At 40.7% G+C, this 21,959-nt stretch overlaps 1 protein-coding gene across 1 annotated transcript in view; it reads left to right on the plus strand.

Moving 5' to 3' along the window:
• The first annotated feature begins 807 nt into the window (after window positions 1-807).
• Window positions 808-21,959, plus strand: part of CNTN6 (contactin 6) — a 91,940-nt gene continuing 70,788 nt past the window's right edge. Inside the window, exons 1-2 of the mRNA XM_009882851.1 lie at window positions 808-926; window positions 7,884-8,059. Of these exons, the coding sequence (XP_009881153.1) occupies window positions 859-926; window positions 7,884-8,059 (244 nt within the window). The 5' untranslated portion in view covers window positions 808-858. The remainder of the gene's footprint in view (window positions 927-7,883; window positions 8,060-21,959) is intronic.

Below are 21,959 nucleotides of genomic sequence, written 5' to 3' on the forward strand. Positions count from 1 at the left end.
TTCTGTTTTAAAAGGGCTCAAACAACTGGGAAAAAAACCCACAAAAACAAACAAAAACCCCAAGAACAAACCCCCCAAACCCAGAAACAGGCCAGCTAAATTATACAAAAGTAATACATGAAAGGATGTGAAGGGTTAGAGGAGAAGGAACTGACTGATTCCCTTAGACTGTGGTGTGGCCTTCTGGACCCCATCACCAGAAAGAGAGGCCAAAAGGCAGAGGAAAGGAAAGCCCAGGACCACCACCCCACCATGATCTACCTCCTGATCCAGAAGCTGCTGTGCTAGAGGTCCTCCCTCTCCCATGGAGTGCACCCTCAGGGGCCGTAGCAAAATGTCTCTGTCGCCAGAGTTTGGCCACAGTCAGTGAGCTGCCTCTCTGACACATGCACTCCACCAGGCCAGCGGGGAGGTGGGGAGGTGGGGAGGTAGAATGCACACACGCAGGAAGCCACAGCTTCATCCTTTCCTGCTGCCAGTCCCGATGTAAAGCAGAAGCATGAGGAAGATGGGGGAGACTTAATAAATGGCCATATAGCATCCAAAGGAAATATGAAAAGGAGCTAGGCTTCACTGTCACCTGCAAAATAAATCACCGACACCTGGGATATGCTATTTTATTATCAATCAGGCTTGAAATATTTCCACCTTAATAGCCAAATGTCTGGAGGTGGATTCTCTGCTGAATATAATAGCAGACCTTAACTTTTGTTCAAAAGCAAAGGACACCAAAGGACACTTATATGTGTAAGGATACACTAAAGAGGTTTAATGTTAAATTATTGTTTTTCTTTCACAGGGGAAGAAACCCTCCATGGACCTATTTTTATCCAAGAGCCATATGATGTCACTTATTCCATGGGCTCAGCAAATCCAGAAATCCTACTGAACTGTACAGCTAAAGGATACCCACTCCCATACTACAGGTGAAGTCAACTTTGGAAAAGTATTGTCTCCCTGTAAATCTTTTAACTGTGTTTTAATCAGTAGTACACTGTCATATATATCTCAAAATGTTTTGAGCACTCACAGCAAGAGTCTATATAGGTATAGTAAATTTGAGGAGTGAAAGAAAAATATTTTTGCTAGTCTACGGTTAGGAAAATAAACAGAGGAAAAGAAAGAACATCATTGAAAATTGTCCCCAAAGTCTTTTAAAACATACAAAATTACTTCTGAATCCACAGAACAGCTGTGAAAAATGGAAAAATGGAAATGCTGCACACCTGTATTTGATAAAACTTTCCGTACATCAATAAATGCTTGGAAAGCAAAAGAGCAACATCCTTGCCCATTTCTAATTCTATCCTTTCATGTATATATTTATAGAGTTTATTTAAAGAAAAAGCAAGGCACAGCTCTTATACCTAGCTTACAATACTTTGTAGACTCACTTAATAAAACGTTGGGACATAGGATTGTTTGTTTATTCAATAACTATGGACTCATCATTTAAAATGTAACTTCTTGCACCAGGGATCTGGAAACCTGAGTCTGGTAAGAGGAAAAGCTGGAAATCTGGAAAAAAAAAAAAAAAAAGCATTGTACTTTCTTCAGAAAATAATGGGAAAAATAATGGTCTGGGAAAAGGAAAATTAAAAAAAAAGAAATCAGTCATGCAAGACATGAAAGAAAATTGTGTCCTACCAAATACTTAGGCAGTATTTATTCAAACGCTTTTAACTGATTATACAACAGTTTCCTCTGTAAAGTACCACTACTAGTTATCAACTTGGCTTTTGTACTTCATGCATTAATTTGTTTCCAAATACTATGCTAGTAAAGGAAGAGTTTATCTCCTTTTCACAGTGTAACGTCTCCTCCTATGAGCAGAACCCCCCTCCCATTTCCCATCCCATTTGTTCTTCCTGTTTTCAACATGGACACCCACTGGTTCATGTCATGAATTTCCAAGCTTTCCAGTCCATCCATCCATCTGCTTCATGTCCATTTATACAGGCAGCTTCCTCAGAGACCTATATAAATTACTTACTCTTGTATTCCAACCACGGACTCTCCACAGAATCACAGAATCACAGAACGGTTAGGGTTGGAAGGGACCTCTGGAGATCATCTAGTCCAACCCCCCTGCCAGAGCAGGGTCACCTACAACAGGTTGCACAGGACGGCGTCCAGGCGGGTTTTGAATGTCTCCAGAATGGGAGACTCCACCACCTCTCTGGGCAGCCTGTTCCAGTAAGTTATCAGGCTATCATTGCTGCTATTACAACCCCGGAGCTTTTCACCATGACTTGAAAGGAATGGGAAGTCTTCAGCACTTTGCTCTGATTTTACTAGAGCTAACGCCAGTTTTATCAGATAAGCATAGAGCCCATATATTTGAAGTTCCAACAATTTTAGATAAATCAAGCACAGCATGAAATTTTAATCATATCCTTTGCTGAGTGACGGGTCAATTAGAAGTTATCAGGCTATCACTGCTGCTATTACAACCCTGGAGCTTTTCACCATGACTTGAAAAGAATGGGAAGTCTTCAGCACTTTGCTCTGATTTTACTAGAGCTAACGCCAGTTTTATCAGATAAGCATAGAGCCCATATATTTGAAGTTCCAACAATTTTAGATAAATCAAGCACAGCATGAAATTTTAATCATATCCTTTGTTGAGTGACGGAAAAGAACTGCAAGGACTACGGCAAGGTTTTTCTTTGAATCAGAAATACAGAATCTCTACAACAGGAATAAAGTTATTTCCAAGCTAACTTACTATTTAGCACCTTTTACATAAGTAAATACGCTGATTAATGCCTTTTCTTTAAAGAAAACTGCTTATCATTTTCTACAGGTTTTATTTTATTATGTATTGTATTGTATTAGTCTTATAGATCCATCGAATATAATAGAAAGTTTTTGCCTCTTCATTTCAAAACCCTGTGTGTCTAACAACCACAGTGCAAGTTGAAGCAGGCGTTAAGGGCTAAGTAATAAAAAATGAGAGCCACTTATTTCCTGCTGGACACTGTTGGAAGTAACAGAGAACATAGATCTGATTATAATGGAAACAAAAATATGGATAGAAATACTCCTAAAATCAGCACATGTGTTAGGAAATCTCTACAAATGTCCTGATAAATAGTGGTTTGATGTTTCCCGTTTGGTCTCAGGTGCTGGGTTCTGACTCTTTCTCCGAACTGATATTCAGTATCCAGAGTAATCATGTAATCTAGCATTTTCCTGCAGGTTTGAAATTGAGGATTTTTTTTTTTCCCCCTCAATAATCTTCAGAGAGAGCAGTCAATTGAACAAATAAACAAGAAATCCAAGGACAGCATAAGCATTATTCATTATAGCAATATTTTAGCATTTCAGCATAACTTAGAATGATGCAGTAAAATAAGACAAAGTGATTCAAATTCAATCCAAATCAAAGTACCACAGAAGATAAGAGTAACAGACAAATAGAAGTGAGGGGAAAAGAAGCACAAAGTCTGTGATAATTGCAAATGACATAAAATATGTTTATAAACATTGCATAAAATTGTAGAATGATTCCCAGTAACCCCCAAAATAGATTTATCTTGGAAAACAAATGACAACCCTGCTATAGTGTATTTGTTCACTACAACGCTCTCCCTTGACTCATTGAAGATTCTGCTTCAAAAGTGGAGTAGAATTAGAAATGCCTTCAAACTCTCTTGTCTTGTTCACAGTCAATAGTTTTTAAACTTTCTATTTTCTTCCTCTACAGAAATACTCTCTACTGGGGGGTTGGGGGAGTTTTTTTCCCAATTACAAGGAAGTCTCAAGTGTCTCGACAGGACATTTCCATTTAAATATAAATAAACTAAGAAACACAGAACAACAGACTTAAAAAAATCCGTATTTTTATTATAACAGTACACTCCAAAGATAATGCATTAAATCAGGCATGCATATATCCACACAGAAAGTAGTTCAAATTAGGGAAATATATATGAAAGTAAGAGCTTCTATCTGGGATAACTTTGGTACAAAACCATGACGCAGCCATGCGTGCTTTGTAATACTTCCAGGATTTTACTCGTGGAGCCGGAGAAAGCTCTTTCATCAGGAAATTCGCATAGTCCTAAACATATATTTTTTAACAGCAAGTAAAACAGACTAATGAAATATTGCATTTGAATTTATCAAAAATATTTGCACATTGCCTAAGTGGAATATTTTACTAATTCCATAATTGCATCAACATTCATGCACTGATAGTTTCACTGAAAATGATACACCTTCACATTCCATTTCCAAAAAGAAGTCACATACGAAGGAAAATGTTTCCTTTGGCTAAATAGTTTCTATGGAACAATACTCTTTTCCAGAGTCATTAATCATAGAACTGGGACTCATTTAATTATAGCTACTTAGACATCACATAGCACTGTACAGATGCAATCAGAAATTTCCTGGTTAATTATCCACTTACCAGAAGTCATAATCTTATAGCAAAAGTAAAAATGCCCCCTCCCAAAATATCAGAGGTCGTAGGTGACCAAACAGCAGTTTTATCCCCCGGAAACAAAGTTCTTGCTCTGAAGCTCCTTTTCAGGCTGTGTAAGTGCTGGATGCCAAGCCAGCTTCCTCCTGCCTCTATTTTGTCTAGAAAGTTTCGGCTCCAGGCAGAGGGCTCTGCTTCCTCAGCTTTGCTGGATTTACTCGAAAGCGGGTCGGGGTGTAGGGAGAGGAGTTGGGATCACGGTGTCAGTAGATACCTGGCCCAGGAGCAGCTCTACTCAGAGAGGATAAGCGAAACCTGCGGCTATGCAGCTTGACAGTCGACTTGTGTATAGTGGAACATATTGACACTTCTCAAACAAGTCCTAAGAATATTTGTATTCTGCAAAGATCTCTCATATTTCACCATTTTTATAAGTTTTATGTGCTTCTGTGTTCTGTGAACATTTTTAGCTAGAACAGTATTTTTTCAGTGTGAAAACATGATAGAAATTCATTATATTATTTTTTTCCACAATTCTTGCACAATAAGATATTACCCTAAAGATAGATTGCATAATTTGCAGTTGCATTGTAAACACACATTACTCACATATTCATGTTCATTAATAAATTCTACTCCTCCTCATTTTTATTTGCCTGGAGATGGAGACTATTTGAATAGCAAATCACAACTATTGATTAAGTAGTATAAATAAGAGGAAATCATCATATATTACAAGTTTATCCTTATATCAGTGATCTGACTGCAGTGCACCACAGAATGAAGTTCCCAACAAGTCCAGCATCAAAGATGTAACATAACCCAGTGGCTTGGAAGAATACTGGTATATAGGCATATTTGAATGTTAGGAAAAATTGGTAACAATTTAGGAAAAGAGAACAAGAGAGAATAGACTCCGTCTTGCTCAAGATGGGAAGGTGGGTTGGTGCCACTTATAGATATGTTCCCAAAGTCTTTAACTTAACGAAGAACTTATTAGGAACAATTTGTAAGTGGTGTTCTATAAAAAGCTATATTTTGAAGCAAATGGAGTATGATTCTATGGAGAGTAATTTCTATGAATTCATCAAACACAACATTGTTGGGGGTTTTTGAGTTTGGACACATCAATATGATTGGAGAAGTCTTACATCCTAGGACACTACTGAATTCAGGCTCAGAATACAGCACATTTTTAAAAAAGTTTAAATTCTGAAACAATTGGTCCAGGATGCATTTCCTAGAATTGATGAAAAATGGTTTCCAATAGCTGTATGAAGATATTCACGAAAATATGCAGGTGATCCCTGCCTTAACAAGCTTATATTAAAAATCTTTTAAAATAGTTCTTCAAATATTTCTGTGTATTAGACAGTATACTGCAGAACACACAAAGTCATTAAATCACTGTCTATCACATGAATTCATTAATTCGCTTCCTTCAGTGATGTAAACATATTAATTAGGAAAAAGCCCACACCAGGAGATGAACCCCTGATCTATATGCAAAGTTTAATAATCATTGTACCATGGTGATTAGAATGATTATGGGGATACTGTGAAGAATTCATTTGCGGCAACTAAGCCAACAACTTTGCATTTGTTTTGAAAAACAATTATATAGCTTAATTGGGAGCCGTGTAATGATGACAGCAGTTATTTCAGTGATTGATTCTGAAATTAAAGAGAACTGGCAAACTAAATACCAGAATATCCTATATCAGAAAATTGAAAGGTTTAGATTGCTTGTACTGTATGTAAATCCTCAAATATGCCAAAATCCTTACACTGATACAGCTTCTGTTTCATAGAAAAGGCTCTCAGATGGGCACCAGCTAAGATTTTGCTCATATTGGGAAAAAAAAAAAGCCCCCCAAACCCCCAAACAACAGCGAAACCCTATACCAACTAAAGCAAAATATAAGAAAGGAACAGATCAGGGGTACGGAAGGGTCAAAAATCAGCGTTTGGTAGGAAGAATTACTGATAGTCCACTGTTGCCTCTAAATTTCTTAATGTTGATGCATTCATGAAAAAGGAGGCAGATTGGCAGACCCAAATAAATTATTTAATGTTACTAGAATTTGGTCACAGTATTCAATTGATTATATATTTTAATCAGTCGTTACTCATCTTTAAAAGCAACAAGTGCCCACTTAAAAAGTGAGGATCCTTACCTCCTCCGTACATAGTTGTCAAGATTTCCCTTGGAATGCAGAATTGCACTTCACAGCACAGTTTGAAAATCTTCCTCCAAAAGAACAACCACCTGCGCAGTGACGGTGCAGAGAACGGTCTGCGGGTGTTAAAGCATCGGGCTGTATATCCCGCTCAGAGCTTCCAGGAACATAGTTATGGTGCAAGTTCACTTCAATTTGTTAACTGTGGGAACTACCATCACTGTCAGGATGCAAATAACAAGAAACAGGGAATTTTTATGCTGTGATCCTTCAAATAATTAACGAGGAGACAACTGCCCATGTTTCAAGGACTGTAATAAAGCCTTCTGCAAACCCAACGTGAGCCATCAACAACTACCCTGTGGTCTTTGCATCCTATGGAGGGCTGGCCATCATGCCCACATGGGTCAGCAGAAGTGATACAGGCAAAAGAGATGGTGATGGTATAAAATTAGGAGAAGAAAATATGTGGTTATGTAGTTTTCGGATTGCTGACAGCCTTAAGTGTGGCATAAACAAGCCCAAAGCTTGCAGACATCAGTGTCTGAGGTCCTTTAGTCTTCCTTTGGGCCTCATGGACAATGAAAGTCCAACCCTTATGTGACGAACGGCAAAGTCACAAAATTTCCCTTCTTAAAACAGATAATATTTATTTTCTTTGAAATACAGATTTTATTTTCATGTTTGTAAATAGCAGTGTAATGTTGCAGAAACAATCCCTTTTCTACTTCATGGGCTAACGGGGACAAATTGGGCTTTAAAATAGCAGCGTTCTCATCATTAAATTATCAGTCTCAAACTTGCTGGATAAAAACTTCTCTCCCTGCTTTCCTCTGTCCTCTGAAGTGTAATCCTTCCTGATTTATATCTCCAAATCATTTTTGTAACCAAATTTATGGCATCATTTGCAAGGACTGTGAAACACATTGAGGTTCCATTTATATCGTAAAAAACAAGGGAGCTGCAGCCGAGGTGAATGCCATACTCCCAACTGGATGGATAACTTAGTTTGTATGAATAAGTTATAATTACTTTTTGCAGACATTTGGATGAACAGCGGTGACTAGCGTAAAAGCAGTAAAGATTTTTCAAGGAACAGAATTATTGATATCATTAAGATTGATATAAGAAGCAGTCTTGTGTGAAAAATGATATAATTTTGTGATATTTAACTACATTTTTATCATTACAGGTATGCTACAGCACACTATTTAAGATAAATATGAATAGGCTCTGTAAATTATAAGCATAATTTGATTTTTTTCCCCTCAAAGGTGGAAGCAAAATGGCACAGATATTGATCTTACCATGAGTTATCACTACAGGTTGGTTGGAGGCAGCTTGGCAATCAATAACCCACATAAAAAACAGGATATTGGAACATACCAGTGTTTGGCCACAAATTCATTTGGAACAATTCTGAGCAGGAAGGCAAAGCTTCAATTTGCATGTAAGTTGGGAAGATCATATTTATTAGAGCATTATTTTCCGATTAATTCTGCACATGAACTGTAATTTATTGGATAACTAAAGTATCATCGATGATTCTGTTCAAAAGGTTTGGCTTACTTCAGCACTGCTTATTCTTAAAAAAAAAAATCGTTCCTAGTAAATATTAATAACACAAACAGACATCTGATGGCTGCTAGCCCTCAGGAACAAGAATAACTTTCAGAAAATTGAAAGGTCAAGGAAGATGAGTGCAATTATTTTCACTTAATAAAGGTGTTTTCACTTTTTAAGACAGCGCTGTCTTTGCTATAGTGCAGGTGTGCAGGTAGTTACAATTCGGGGGGGGGACAGACGACACGTTGCAGAAAGTTAGGGTTTCTGCTTTCTGTACCATAATGAGGTCTAACTGGATCATAAAAACATTGTACCTCTAATTGCCACACTGACATTTTGTTGCATTAACAGAGTAAGAACCACTTTTTTTTTCCTTACACGGAGTGCGAAATGATGAGCAACGCTCTGCAATGCTTCATATTTCAGCTCGGCTGGTGAGAGCACGTATGCTGCCTTGAGACAATTTAAAATGCATTTTAGGCTTGCTCCCCAGTTCACTTCTTCACAACTTCAGAATCTTTTTTCACAACACTTATATGTGGTGACTGAGTTCTGTTAATGCCCTGGGGGGGGAACAACAACAACAGCAAAACCCCCAGATATTACCTCCATCCCTTTTTCTTCAGTATAAAGGTCTGAGCTGTCTGTTGCTGGGAGAAAGCAATTGTTTTCAAACCTCATTAATAAAACATGTGTCTAAAGCCAACCTTGTGTCGCTATTTCAGACACCAGCAAACGTATTAATTATTAATCTTGTTCCATTTCTCATAGCAAATCTCATGTCACAGGGGTTATACAAAGGAGACATTAGAGGTCATGGTGGTTCACAGGCTCTCTTTTAGTAGAGCTGATCAAACAGTATATCTGTAGTATCTCATTTAATAATGTTTTACCCTGAATTTGTCAAAGTGCTTTTGATTCCCAAGAGCTGGTCAAATGGAAACAAAAATTTTGATTCATTATTTTCCCACTTCTTCTGAAACATCTTTGCAAGCCAGCATTTCTGTATGGGAAGTTATTTCAAGACCTGGAGGGGAAAATTGTTTAGTGACAGAACAAATCCCATTTTAGGAAGGAGGAAGAATAGATGGCCTCCTCAAATTTGTCTATGGGATCTGTAATCCCCAATAAATCAGGATAGGCCAGGAACGGAGCTGGGAAAAGACCTAAAGAAAAGGAATACCCTCAAACAAAGGCAAAAAGAAGCTATAAAAAATAATTAAAAAAAAGTATGCTGAGGGATGGGGGGACGACAGGAGTATCTGTGAAAGAAAGAAGGCTCCGGTGATTGTTCAGCATATCGTACTACTCAATTATTTCATGGGGTTTTTTTCTGGAGAATTCTACCTCTGATTCAAACTCTCGGAAGCACTTTGGTTTCCCGTTCGCTGCTGCCCGGCCCATAGGGAATGCTGCTGGCTTGGTGCACCACCTCTCGGGGCAATAAACAGCTCTTCTAGCCAGTGCTTCTTTGAATAACGTTTAATTGTGCCTCCTGCTTATGGTTTTCTATGTTCACTTTTACCTATCGCCATTTCATAACCAAAGCTAGCGCCGGAAAATTGTCTCATTTTAACTCTTTGCAAGGAGAAGGGTTTGAACAAAGCTGAAAGAATGAAAGAAGGGAAAGAATGTTTATGGGGAAAGCCTCACTGGTAAGGAAGAGAGAGGAGAAAAGTCCTTTCTCAGGACACTGGTCCGTGTTTGTCCCCACATTCACAAATACATCCCCGATGGTTGTCAGGGGAAGGAGAGATGCCGGTTGGCACAGAAGGGTCGCGTCTTCAAGCTCTTGCTGGAAATGTGATCCTTTGGAAGTTTTCCCTGGTAGAAAAGAAAAACCATACACCACAATGCACAATTTTCTTTATGAGACTGGGTTTCCTAAGGATCCAAACATGGGTGTCCAACGGAGAGCGAGGTGGCTCTGCAGAGCCCTCGTGCTGTTCCTCCCCTCCTGGTGCGGCTGCGGACCGGGGGTCCGTGCTCAGACACACCAACCTGAAAGCAATCGCATGTGAGTTCTGGGGAAGCGCATCCCAGTGCGATGCAGCTGATGCCACTTAGCAGCTAAAGGACCTGTGTGCCAGAAAATGGACTTTGCCAATGGTGTTAAGTATTTTCAGCTGTTAAATGCCACTTCTTTAATACTCCGTGCTGGTGAAGCATTCCCTCTGAAGCACTTAACTCACTAATAGCTCAAAGCCTCATGCCAATATACGACAATCCAAATGGGCTAAATATCAAGCAGTTCCTTCACTTAGGCTTCATACCGCCACCAAGACACTTCCCAAAGTTACTGCGGGAAGTGGGTCACAACAAAGTCAGGTCTTGTTTGTCCACCACAGCAGACAAACTCACAGCTACCATCCTGCTTTAATCCTCCAGCTCTTAACAGCAACCATGTAACGGCGGATATATCCCATATTCAACAAGCACACTGCTTTTTCATTAGCAGTGACACATTTTTACCTCCTTTCCCACATAAAAGAGAGAGGACAGACAAATTCAAGGTTGTCATTTACACTGGCAAACACAAACATACAGGAAAATGCTTCAATTTAGCAGCACCACTATGAAACTAGGAGTTTTAACTTGTCTTACAATAGAAAAAAGCACAGTACATGGAAAAAGTTATAATGACCTGATGAGAACAGTGGAACAAATTACCTTGAAACAGTTATTTCACAGTTAACATTTTCTTATTTCTTATTTTCATGTTGCCATCCAATTTACTTCTTTGTTTCAACCAATACTTCAGGCTATATCTTAAAATCCAGGCAGGCAGGCATGTGGATATTATGGCACTTTCATTCAATACCTAACAAAATGAGACTCTTCCCTGAATTGGCATATTATTGCAATCACTGTGATAAATAATTGAATCAAGTCTATTATCCAAGTAACAGGGTTTATGCATATTTGTCTTTTTACTACAAGGTAACTAACTCTGAGCTTGAGTTTGAATTAATGATACCTCTGGAAACCTATTGTACATCTCACCTTAATATGTGAAGAATACTTTTTCCTCTGTTCAAGATAGTGAGCCCTCTGAGCAGCAAAATAAATGCGGTATGAGATTAGAAATATGTCTGCAGATTCAGCTGGAGTTTCATGCTTATCCTCTATTAAAAACAGAGCTGTCAAATGAAAGCTGCGGGAGGAATATTGTACAGAAGGAAGTGGCATAGATTATTAAAGCTACAAGCTGAAAATGAGAGCCAGCGTCAGCGAGAGAAAGCAGAGCAAGAGCACATCAATGCGTTAGCGGGATACAGAGGATGGCAGTCCTGTGTTATTCGTACTTTCCGGCGAAGGTTTGTTTTGTCATAAATAAAGTTGAAAGCTCCCTATAAATCCTGTGCGCCTCTTGCCACCCAGCAAGCAGTAGATTTTGAAAAGCTACCGTGTGTTTTGCAAGAGCTGGGGCTGTTGATCTGGATCTTCAGTCTGGTTAAAAAGCATTGGTGTCAGATGCCAGAGCCTGCCACAGACGGGGGGTCCTCACGCAGCCTTGAGTTTTGAGCTTTGCTCCTGAGTCACAACCTGTCACCCACGTGGTACTTTGCCCCCCCTCTAAGGTCAGTATTGACATCCAACAGAAGGTCACCAGGAACCCTTCAGTGCTACGTAAAAGGAAGGTCAAAGACAACTCCGTGGAGAGTTCATCTCTGCGAACCATGCCGAGAGATGGGGACACGGAAGGTTTTCCTGATGGTTTTACACAACTGAGTTTCCAAACAGCAATGAAGAGACTTGTGCACAAGTTTTCCAGATGTCACAGGTTTCGCTTCTCCTGCGCGCACGTCGGAGCCGACACCGCTGACGAAGCAGCTGCCACCAGCAGAGCCCCCTCCCAGGGACACCGCAGAGCCCCCTCCCGGGGACATCACAGGGCCCTCTCCCGGGGACACGGCAGAGCCTGCCCAGGCACAAACACAGCAGCTCTCACTTCTGAGCCGGAGACAGCAATAGCGCGATCACAGTCGCGTTCAAAACTCACAAAAGAAAAAAGCATCCGGGTTTAAAGCGGCATTTGGATAAGCAAAACTGGAGTTTCTCCTATTCTGTGGTGCCAAGATCCATTCGCACGCATATTAATGAGGTGATTTGCAAAAATCTGTTTTTATTAATGAAGAGAGCATCTAAATTGCATTTCATGCCTTAAAAAAGACAAACAACAAACCTGTTATAGAGAGCTGCTTAAATATGGCTTCAAACAGAACTCTATCCCGAGGCACACAGGAGATTTGTTTTAATTATTTCATCAGTTTTAAGTAAAAGTAACTGTGTGCAAACAACTGGTCTTGAGGGAAAACCCCATAACTAGCTGCAGTAAAACAGTCTGTCCAGGCCTGTTACTGATTCTTTTAGTTCTCATACATGTCCGTAACGGAGACATTAACAGATACGTAGGAGAAACAAAAAGTGCAATTAAACAAACTAGAAAAAAAAGTAACTCCACCATGAAAAAGAATCAAGTGTGAACCTAATTCGTAACTATTCAGGGCATAAACCCATAAAATTCAGTATTAATTGAAAACATCTAGCAGCCTGGGGACCTTAAATGAGATTCTCAGCCAAATTGTTCTACCATGATAGACAGTCGTGATGATTGCGGCTTTCTCAGACCTCAGGCCCCCATTATTAATCATGAATTCTGAGAAACAATGACAACAATTTAAATTCATGACTAGGATTAGTCATTTTGTCCCGAACCACACAGGAGGGTGCACAGTGGAGACATTAGACCACGTATTTAAAAGTTTCCCTCAGTGCCGCAGACCAAGGAAGGGTTTTCCTTTGGCATTTTTGGGCTGCGACTATATTCTCATGTTTTTCACAGGGGTGGCTCAGGGGTTTTGCCTGGTGCTTATTCTCAATAGCATTTTTCCAAATACGCATATCGTCCCTCCTCTTGGCCAGTGACGAGGTGCTCCCAGCAGCGTGGATGAGAGTGATAGTGCTGGAGCACTTGGAATAAAACCCGTAGCTCCCAAGTGCTCTCAGGTGCTCTTTGTCAGATAGACAGAAGACGACACAGTTTTGCTGAAATAACACATTAAAGAGGCAATAATTCCTCCCGGACAGAATTTTTCTATCCTGAAACGTAAAATAATAGTCCAGCATTAGCATTTAACCGTTTCAGGGGAAATACATTAAAAGCAATCAAGTCCATTTAGTCTTTGCTAGATCGTGACAGTCTGAGCCTTTGCAAAGCCCTGTTAGAGCGCCTGCCTGGGAGATGCTCAGCCAGCATGAAAGCCCACTTTTCATCTGATTACTTCATCATGTTATTTACCTTTGACTGCACACAAATTACACAAACATCACAAAGCAATGCAGCATGCCTCAAAGTGTCATAACCCTTTTTACTTGTAGTATATGCTTTGAAACAGCAAATGGAAAAATCGATACACTTAGATCAGATAGTGTGAATTTGCAAAGTCTGGGCATGCATGAATTTTAGTCTAAATGGCACACATACTGCTGGATTGGGTGTATTGCGGTACTGTGTGTGTCCAGAAATCCCTCTGTAACAATTGTATTTGATTAAAAGGTGTGCTAGATGTTGTAACTACCACCTTGAGTAAAGCTCTCTGGGTCTTTAAACTGATTGTTAATTCATCACGGCACACGAGGGCTGGCATACTGATCAGGCTGTCTAGCAGCTGAGTTTGAAAGAATGAACACCACAACTTCTTTCTTTTGCAAAAGGAGGTATATGCTTCTCAATTTAGCGTTCAGTCGGCACTCAGAGGTGGGCAACTGATAACTGAAGAGCAAATAGGAGGAAGAGCTCAACTATCACTGGTCACCATCAAAGATAAATCCCCCAAAGTTTTACTTCGTAGAGTCATAGAATCATAGAATCGTCTAGGTTGGAAGGGACCTTTAAGATCACCAAGTCCAACCATCAACCTAACACTGCCAAACCCACCACTAACCCATGTCCCTCAGCACCACATCTGCCCGGCTTTTAAATACCTCCAGGGATGGTGAATCCACCGCTTCCCTGGGCAGCCTGCTCCAATGTTTGATAACCCTTTCTGGGTAGAAAGTTTTCCTAATATCCATCCTAAATCTCCCCTGGTGTAACTTGAGGCCATTTCATTCACTACATTCCCTTATCCTCTATAGGGACACTTCAGGCAAAGTCATAGACTTCACCTGATCACATCATCTTATAACCTACAAATGCAAAGGAATGCGTTAAGCCCACCTCCCTGTTTCGAAAGGGCTTCCTTACGTATAATGCAGAGACACATCTCAACTTGCAGATATGTGGAGAATCAAATCCAAACCGGTGTTGTTTCCAGGCTCTGTGCAGCCTTCCTGATGATCCTGGTGACATCTCATGATCTGCATCTTCCCATGAGCAGGTGAGAAAAGAATGCAACCTGCAGCAGCAGCGCTCCCTGCGGACCGATCCTGTCTGCAGGATGGAAGCGCTGCTGTCATCCCTCCTTATGTCACTAAAGAGGCTTACAGCTCAAAATTGCCTTTTGGACTTTTAACCACAGTTCAAGAATCCAACAGAACCACAGCAGCAGCACTCACCTCTCCCTGTGTTTGGGTAGGTGGAACGCAAGCTTCTGAACAGAATGAGTTAACAGCAAATATAACAAGAATTCAGTTTATTACTTGGGAATAAAGCTCATATTTTGTCAAAACTCTGCCTGGAGTAAAAAGAATCTGAACTTTCATTTATCAACTCTGATTGCTATGGACACTTTGTGCCAGTGCTCCGACACTCTGCAGCAGTTCCCCATGGTGGGAGTCTACATCAAGCTCCTTGCTTAATGGACGCTCTCCATGGAGCAGACCCAGCAGCCTCAGGCGTAATTTCTTTTTTTCACATTTTTTCACAATGCTTCCACACAAAATTAGGAAAAACATGGTGAGAACCTGATATGCGTTGCTGTAAGGGGTCCATACGCTGCTCTAGCCACTCTGAAGCGGGGCACCGTGTTTCCTACAAGGCTACTTGGAGCAGAGTATTTGCAGGGAATGGACTACAAGCGATACAGCTTGTTCACTCAAAGACCAAAAATGCTACAAGACCTCACTACGTTCCACTCATCTCTCTGCGTCTCTGTTGAGCTTTCCAGAGTTTATCTCTTTGCAGAAGTCTGTGCACACACCGGCTCTCACAGGCTTAAGGACAAGCAGGAGCCACCAACCACCACTCGACAGCGATGAAGTGGGAAGCCTGGAAGGGTTTCACCTGCTTGCTGACAGGACAAGGCAGGGTGATGATATTTTAAAGTTCAGATACCACAAGAATGGATTATGGAAATATCCAGATATGGAAAGAACAGGCTGAAATCTTAAAACCAGCAGATAGGGGTACGTCTACATGATAAAGGGGTTTTGCTTTCTCCATCATTCCCTAACGGTTTGAGTCTGCTCTGTGTTCTCAGAGCCCATCTAACATCAATCGACACCAAATGCAGCCACGACCTCCTCTCTCTTGTTAAACACACAAACTGGAGTCGATGGTGGTATCATTCTCCTTTTATTTAACGTCGTAGCAGACCAAGCAGCACCAGAAACCCCAACCGCATTTTTTTTCTCTCTCAAACAGTTTTAAACATCTCTCTCGGAGTATTTAACCACCGTGTTCCAGGCTATGCTGCATCAGGACACTTTTATTAAAGCTGGTTTATTCCATTAGGTTAGTTGCTTAAACTTGTACTATAAAAAGAGGGTCTCACTCCTCTTGTATAGGAATTGTTTATCTGTGAAATGGAGACATACATTACAGGGATGTTGTAGGGAGCGTTACAGGCAGGGAGCTAGTCAGATAAAGCAGTAAGAGGGAATGTATAACTATTTGAAGATTATCTTTTAGTTATATGTTATTTACTATTCTGTAGTTCCTATGAAAGTGTTCATCCTAAATCAGCCCATTGCAAGTTGTGTTGGAAAAGCAATATATGTCATTGAGATACGGGAGGTAAAAAAGCATCTACAGGTCCCAGAGCTGCTAGATTCTGATTGATAAAACGTAATATTTCTGAAGGATAAAACCAGTCTGTATTTGCAGTCTGGGTGATTTTCTTTTTCTGTTCTACTTTCGTTGCTGACAATATGACTTAGATTCCAATAAATTATTGAATGAAATATCCATGATGTCCACATGAGCTTCTTCATTCTTTGGTATGACAAAAAATAAAAAGTTACAGGTGGAGGCTTGCAAGGAAAAAAGAAATACTGAATTAAATTCTTTGGCATAAGTGACTGGCTTTTTTGAATAAAAATAATTAAGTCAATTAGTTATCTTGCAATGGAGGTTGATTCTGTCTAATAAAAAGCTTTTAAGGTACAAGATAAACTTCCCTATTCTGTAGCTCACGTTCAAGAATGAGGAACAGTCTGTGTCATTGGTACTTTCCATGGTCTGAAGGAATAAGGCCTCGGGAACAGCTTTTCTCAATAGGCAAACCACGTCTGGTACGGAGAATGCGCTGAGCTGCAAGGCTTCATTTCTAAATGCTGCTGAAAGAACAACTAATGACATGCACCACACCTGAAATCCCACTTTAAAGATTCACATTCAAAAATCCTTTACATCAATCACTCGGGTAAACCTTGCAGTTCCCATTGGAAGCCAGTCTGTGACGGCTCTGCAGCTGGGATGAGCGAGATGAAGCGGTGGTGCCTGGGCACAGCCCAAAGTAATTCTGCGAGAAGTAATTCTGTGCTGGATCGCGATCTCCGAAGGGCTGAAGGGCTGGGCAGGAATTTGGGAAAGGCTGAAATATGCACGGACATATTTGTTACACACCCCGAGCAGTGCATGGGAGCCCCCTCTTCCTTGCCTTTTTTCTTCATATCCCTTGCCAGATTCAACTCCAGCTTGGCCTTGGCTTTCCTAACCCTATCACTGCAAGATCAGACAGCAGCTTTATACTACTGGGTCTCCTGCCTCTGCTTCCACCTCTTGTACACTTCCTTTTCATGTCTAAGTTCAGTTAGGAGCTGCTTGCTCATCCGTGCAGGTCTCCTGCTCCCTTTGCTCAATTTCTTTCATATGGGCATAGACCATTCTTGAGCTTCAAGGAGGGGATCCTTGAATATCAACCAGCTCTCCTGGACTACTCTTCTCTCCAGGGCTGTATCCTCTGGTGTTTTCCAAGCAGATCTCTGAAAAGGCTCAAGTCTGCTCTCCTGAAATCCAGGGTTGTGGTCCTGCTTTTTTCCCTGCTCCTTCCTCTTAGGATCTTGAACTCCACCATCTCATGGTCACCACAGTCAAGGCTGCCTTTGACTTTCACAGTTCTTCCTTGTTTGTAAGTATCAGGTCCAGCAGAACACTTTTCCTTGTTGGATCCTTGATCACCTGTGTCAGGAAGTTGTCGTCAATAATGACAATCAGCCAGCAATGACATCAGCCAGCTCTCAGCACCGTCAGATGCCTCCCATCTCATCTCATGAACTTATATAGGCTGAGATTTTGCGAGTGATCTGTGAGTCAATCTTCTTCCACTACTCTCAGTTCCTCTCCTCTTTGAACTCTGTTTCTAGGCACAAAGGCCTGGGAGACCTTGTTGGTGAAGACCAAAGCAAAGAAGGCATTGAGTAATTATAACACACTGGTGCTACTGTTCGTTATGGATCCCAGTAAGAAAGACACTACATAAGGTATTGATTAAGATAATTATTGGAGCTAACACTGGAAGGAAAGAGAAAATAGCACAGATAATATGTCACTGTAGATGCTGGGAACGCAGAATTGTGCAGCATTGGACAGATGTCTAGTTAGGGCATGTCATGGTGTCATGGAGAATCCTGTCTATAGTGAAGTTCACTAACATTGTGGTCTTTAGATTTTTTATAGGATTTTCTTAGAAGTAAACAACTCTATTCATATCTACTGTGAAGCAAAAGGATGCTTCGCTTCAAGATAATGACAAGGACATGCCACTTGCTGCCTACAGACTTCTCTCTTATTCTCATGGGTTGACCTTGGCCAGCTGCCCAACCATCCACTCGTATTATGAGCGTAGATTGTTATTTTGTTGGTAGAAGCATTATAAAAAGAAATTAATAGCCTGAAGGGAGACTGTGGGTTGTTTAAAAGGAGGTGCCCAGCAGGACCCTGGACATGGAGGTAAATGGGGGTCCCTGCAGGACACGAGGCATGGCTGCTCGCTACCAACTGGAAGGTCGAGGTCCAAGGGAAGGGGTGAGTTCAGGAACCATCCCCATGTTCCCTAGGAAAGCAGGTCTCTGGGGGAGCGTGGGCAAATACACATGAAAGAAGCCGGTTTTGGGTAAGAGTTAACAGCACTGCCAAGAGGTATTTTGACACGGGGAGCCAGGGCCATCTCCGGAGTAAGTCAGTCGAACCAGCATAGTTCTGGCAGGGATAAATCTGGCCAGTGAGATTTAGACTGGGGAGAAATCTGTTTTTAAGAGCACTCCAATCTGGAGAAAACTCATGCAGACGGCAAAGCGACTCTGTGATGACAGGTGACAAATGAACTCTGCCGTGACAAGTGAGAAAACTGTTCAGGAATATAAAATATTAAAAATATATTTCTTACATCTCCCTGCCTTTGAGAGGGACAGATCCTCAGATATGCCTCTGGCCTGCAGATGGGGTTTAGAGCGAGAGCCCTAAGGCTGCATCAACACTTACTGCTCACTGCAAGTCCCATGTTCGGTTCAGAAGAGAGCTTTAATATTTTATGCTGCTAACTCTGTAAAAGGAAAAAAAAAAATAACAAAAAACAGCTGTAGACCAGCACTACAGCTTCATGGCATATGTTTCTTTGCACTGGGTTTCTTGGTGCATGAACAAAAAAAATCAAGTCAGCTAAGGATTTCCCTCCTGCCCCCGCTCTCCCTGTTTAATTTAATTGTGACCTTCCATTTTTGCCTCTAGAGAAGCTTGATATTACTTTGTAAAGGGCATTTTCACTCTTTAATTGAAAAAGACAATCAGGCTGTGGCAGAAATTATTGTTCCCCACCTTGAAAATTAGTGCCTGGATTGGCTATTCATGCCATTTAAGCTGAATTGAAGACCTGGGGCCTGTGTGCATCCTAATGTGTAAATTACAGTACCTCTCCCCTTAGAAGCTCCAAAGCAATTTAACTAAATAAAGGAGCACTGATGAAGGTCCTTGGTTGATTATGCAGCTTTGGAGAAGGACAAGATCCAGCGATTGTGCTTTTGCCTCTGGGTTTGGCAGACTGCTCCCTCGGGACATAGAAGAACAGGGCTTTGGGGCGAGAGCGGGGCTCTCCTGGTGGCCTTCTTCAGAGGGGACGGAGAGGGCAACTTTCTCTTTTAACCAGAGTGGGATGTGGTGTTCGCCTAAGGTGGAAAAATAGAACAAAAGTGAGAATTACTCTTGATTTTTAACCTGTCCGGGTGAAAGGAGACACTAAGGTGTTTCCCAGGCTCATCCTGGCTGAAGCAGCTTCAAGTCCTACAGCCCCGCAGAAGTTACAATGCTGGCACAGTGGAGGCTTACATGTGCTTCAAAGGGGGAAGGAGCAGAAGAACTCGATAGGTGTTTAGTGGAAAATAAAACTATTTAAAAACCAGGAAATGGGAAACGCTAAGCAGCTTTCAGACACCTTAATTAGAGATAACACCCCTCTTAATCTCAGAATTGAATTCATAGAAAATCAATCAGAACATTTAAAAAAAATTGAGATTAGATGGTAAAGGGAAAAGATTAATGTATTGACACTATTATCAAGACAAAGGAACTGTCAGAGGGTTTATTTAGCAAGTTTACTACAGTTCTGAAAGCTGAAAAAGGAGTTTACTTTCCAGTGAAAGTTGGAGGAAATGAGATTAGCCATTCCTTTGGGAGATATTTGGAGAAAGACAGACATTTCCATAACACACCCTATTGGTAACCAATCTGCAAGAGGTTTTTACTAGTCTCCTACATGGTAATTCAGCAGACCCGTACTGAGGAGAAGCACGAGACATGGCTAGATGCTCAGGATGTCTTCTGCAGTGGTCTGAACAGACGATCACGACCTTTTGGCACCAAGAACAGCCTGTATCTAAAAGTGTTTTAGCCCAACAAAAGTTTGAGACTTCACGTATGTGAAAGAAGAAAAAACCCCAACCTGGCCAGGTGTGGGACCTCCCAGAATTTGAGATAATTTAGAAGATCCAATAAATTTCAGTTTTTCTATCTGTGGCTATAACAGAGCTGATTCCTCTGAATCGGGCATTGAATTCAGACCGACATTTACCAATGGGTAAGTCACAGCCCAGTGAAGGTAACTAATTGTAAACGCATAACGCAGGTGTTAGAATTGCTTATAGCAAATCGTAACGATAAATTTCTTTTTAAAACTGCTGAGGTTGTAATTTTTTATCCTGTAATTTTTGTAATTTTTTCCCTGCGAGAGAATTTCTATTGTGATACATCCCATCCAGTAACACTGATCATATTGCAATATATCATAGCAAATAAGAGAAACAGAAGAAAGTGGAACAAATGTGATATATCACAATTTGACACAGCCACACGGAAATATGAAAAGTTTTATTGATTTGTCCTCAGGAGCATAGCTAATTTGTAAAGTGCTCTTACTACTAATGCCTTAACATTCATCGCACATTTCAATAACAAGTAATTACAATGATAATATTTGGGATTATGCAATGACAAAACATTTATGAAAAAAATCAAAAGTTCAAGAAAGCATGAAATTACATTAATTCAGATGAACTGTTAGTAATTATGCAAGGTGATAAATTGGACTTTCTCTAATTGCCTGTAACAATTTCATATATTAAAACACCCCAGTTTCCTTGTTTGCTATTTGGTAATACAGAGCTGTCCTATCTCGCTCTTAAAACGGACTGGTTTGGAAGTGCTACACCTATCCCTCAGCAGTCCAAGGAATTTCAAACCCATGACTGGGAGGTTGAAATGAATGAGTTGCTACTGGTCAGCAGGTTTTTGTTCCTATCAGACATATTTGAGAAGTATTTCTCTAATCCCAGGAAAACTGACCGTGTCTTCACACGTTCTGTTGTGCCAGTTAAACCTATTTTGAGGCAGTTTTATATTAAAAAACAAACAAAAAAACCCCAGATGTGTGGGTAATAGTGGTGGTGGTGGAGAAATTAGAAGATATATATTCATGATGCAATCAGGACTTATGTCAGGGCTGAGCTTTAAAACACTAAAGAAAAAATACTGTGTGGCCAAACATATTAATTAACCTATTAATTAAGACAAGTACTTTAGCAGGAAATACTTGTGTGTATCAGATACAATTGGTCTCTGTCTCCACAGATCATCACTTCAGGTAAACACCTCCCCCACCATTGTGGGTTTGCTTCCCCTCTCTCGATGGCAGCTCTGTACTCAGTAAAGGTGCGCTGATGCTCATCCTCATCCAAACCCGCTATTCTTCTCAATTTCTGTTTTTATTGTAATTGGATATCTACATTGAAGTCCTGCAGGCCATCTCCTTCACTGCCATAAATCAGTATAACTTCTGTGACCCCAGTGGAGTAGTATTGACTTAAAAAAAGCTCTGACCCATTCCTCCTCCCCGTTTCCTCCCTTCCTACCTGGAATGGAGCTGAAAACCTCCTTCACGTCAAGTACTCCCACTTACACCAGAGAAAGCCCTGTCATTCTCTAATTCAGTTTCCCCAAAATGCCATATGTTTTGCTCGTTCTGAGCACACACCTTTCTTGCTGAGGTCTGCAAACGTTCCCAGCCGAAGATGACTTCTTGCCACACACAGCTGAGTCCATATATTCTTCACTGTGAAGAATCACTTGT

This window comes from Charadrius vociferus, unplaced genomic scaffold, assembly GCF_000708025.1.
Source record: "Charadrius vociferus isolate BGI_N301 unplaced genomic scaffold, ASM70802v2 scaffold433, whole genome shotgun sequence".
Taxonomy (NCBI): domain Eukaryota; kingdom Metazoa; phylum Chordata; class Aves; order Charadriiformes; family Charadriidae; genus Charadrius; species Charadrius vociferus.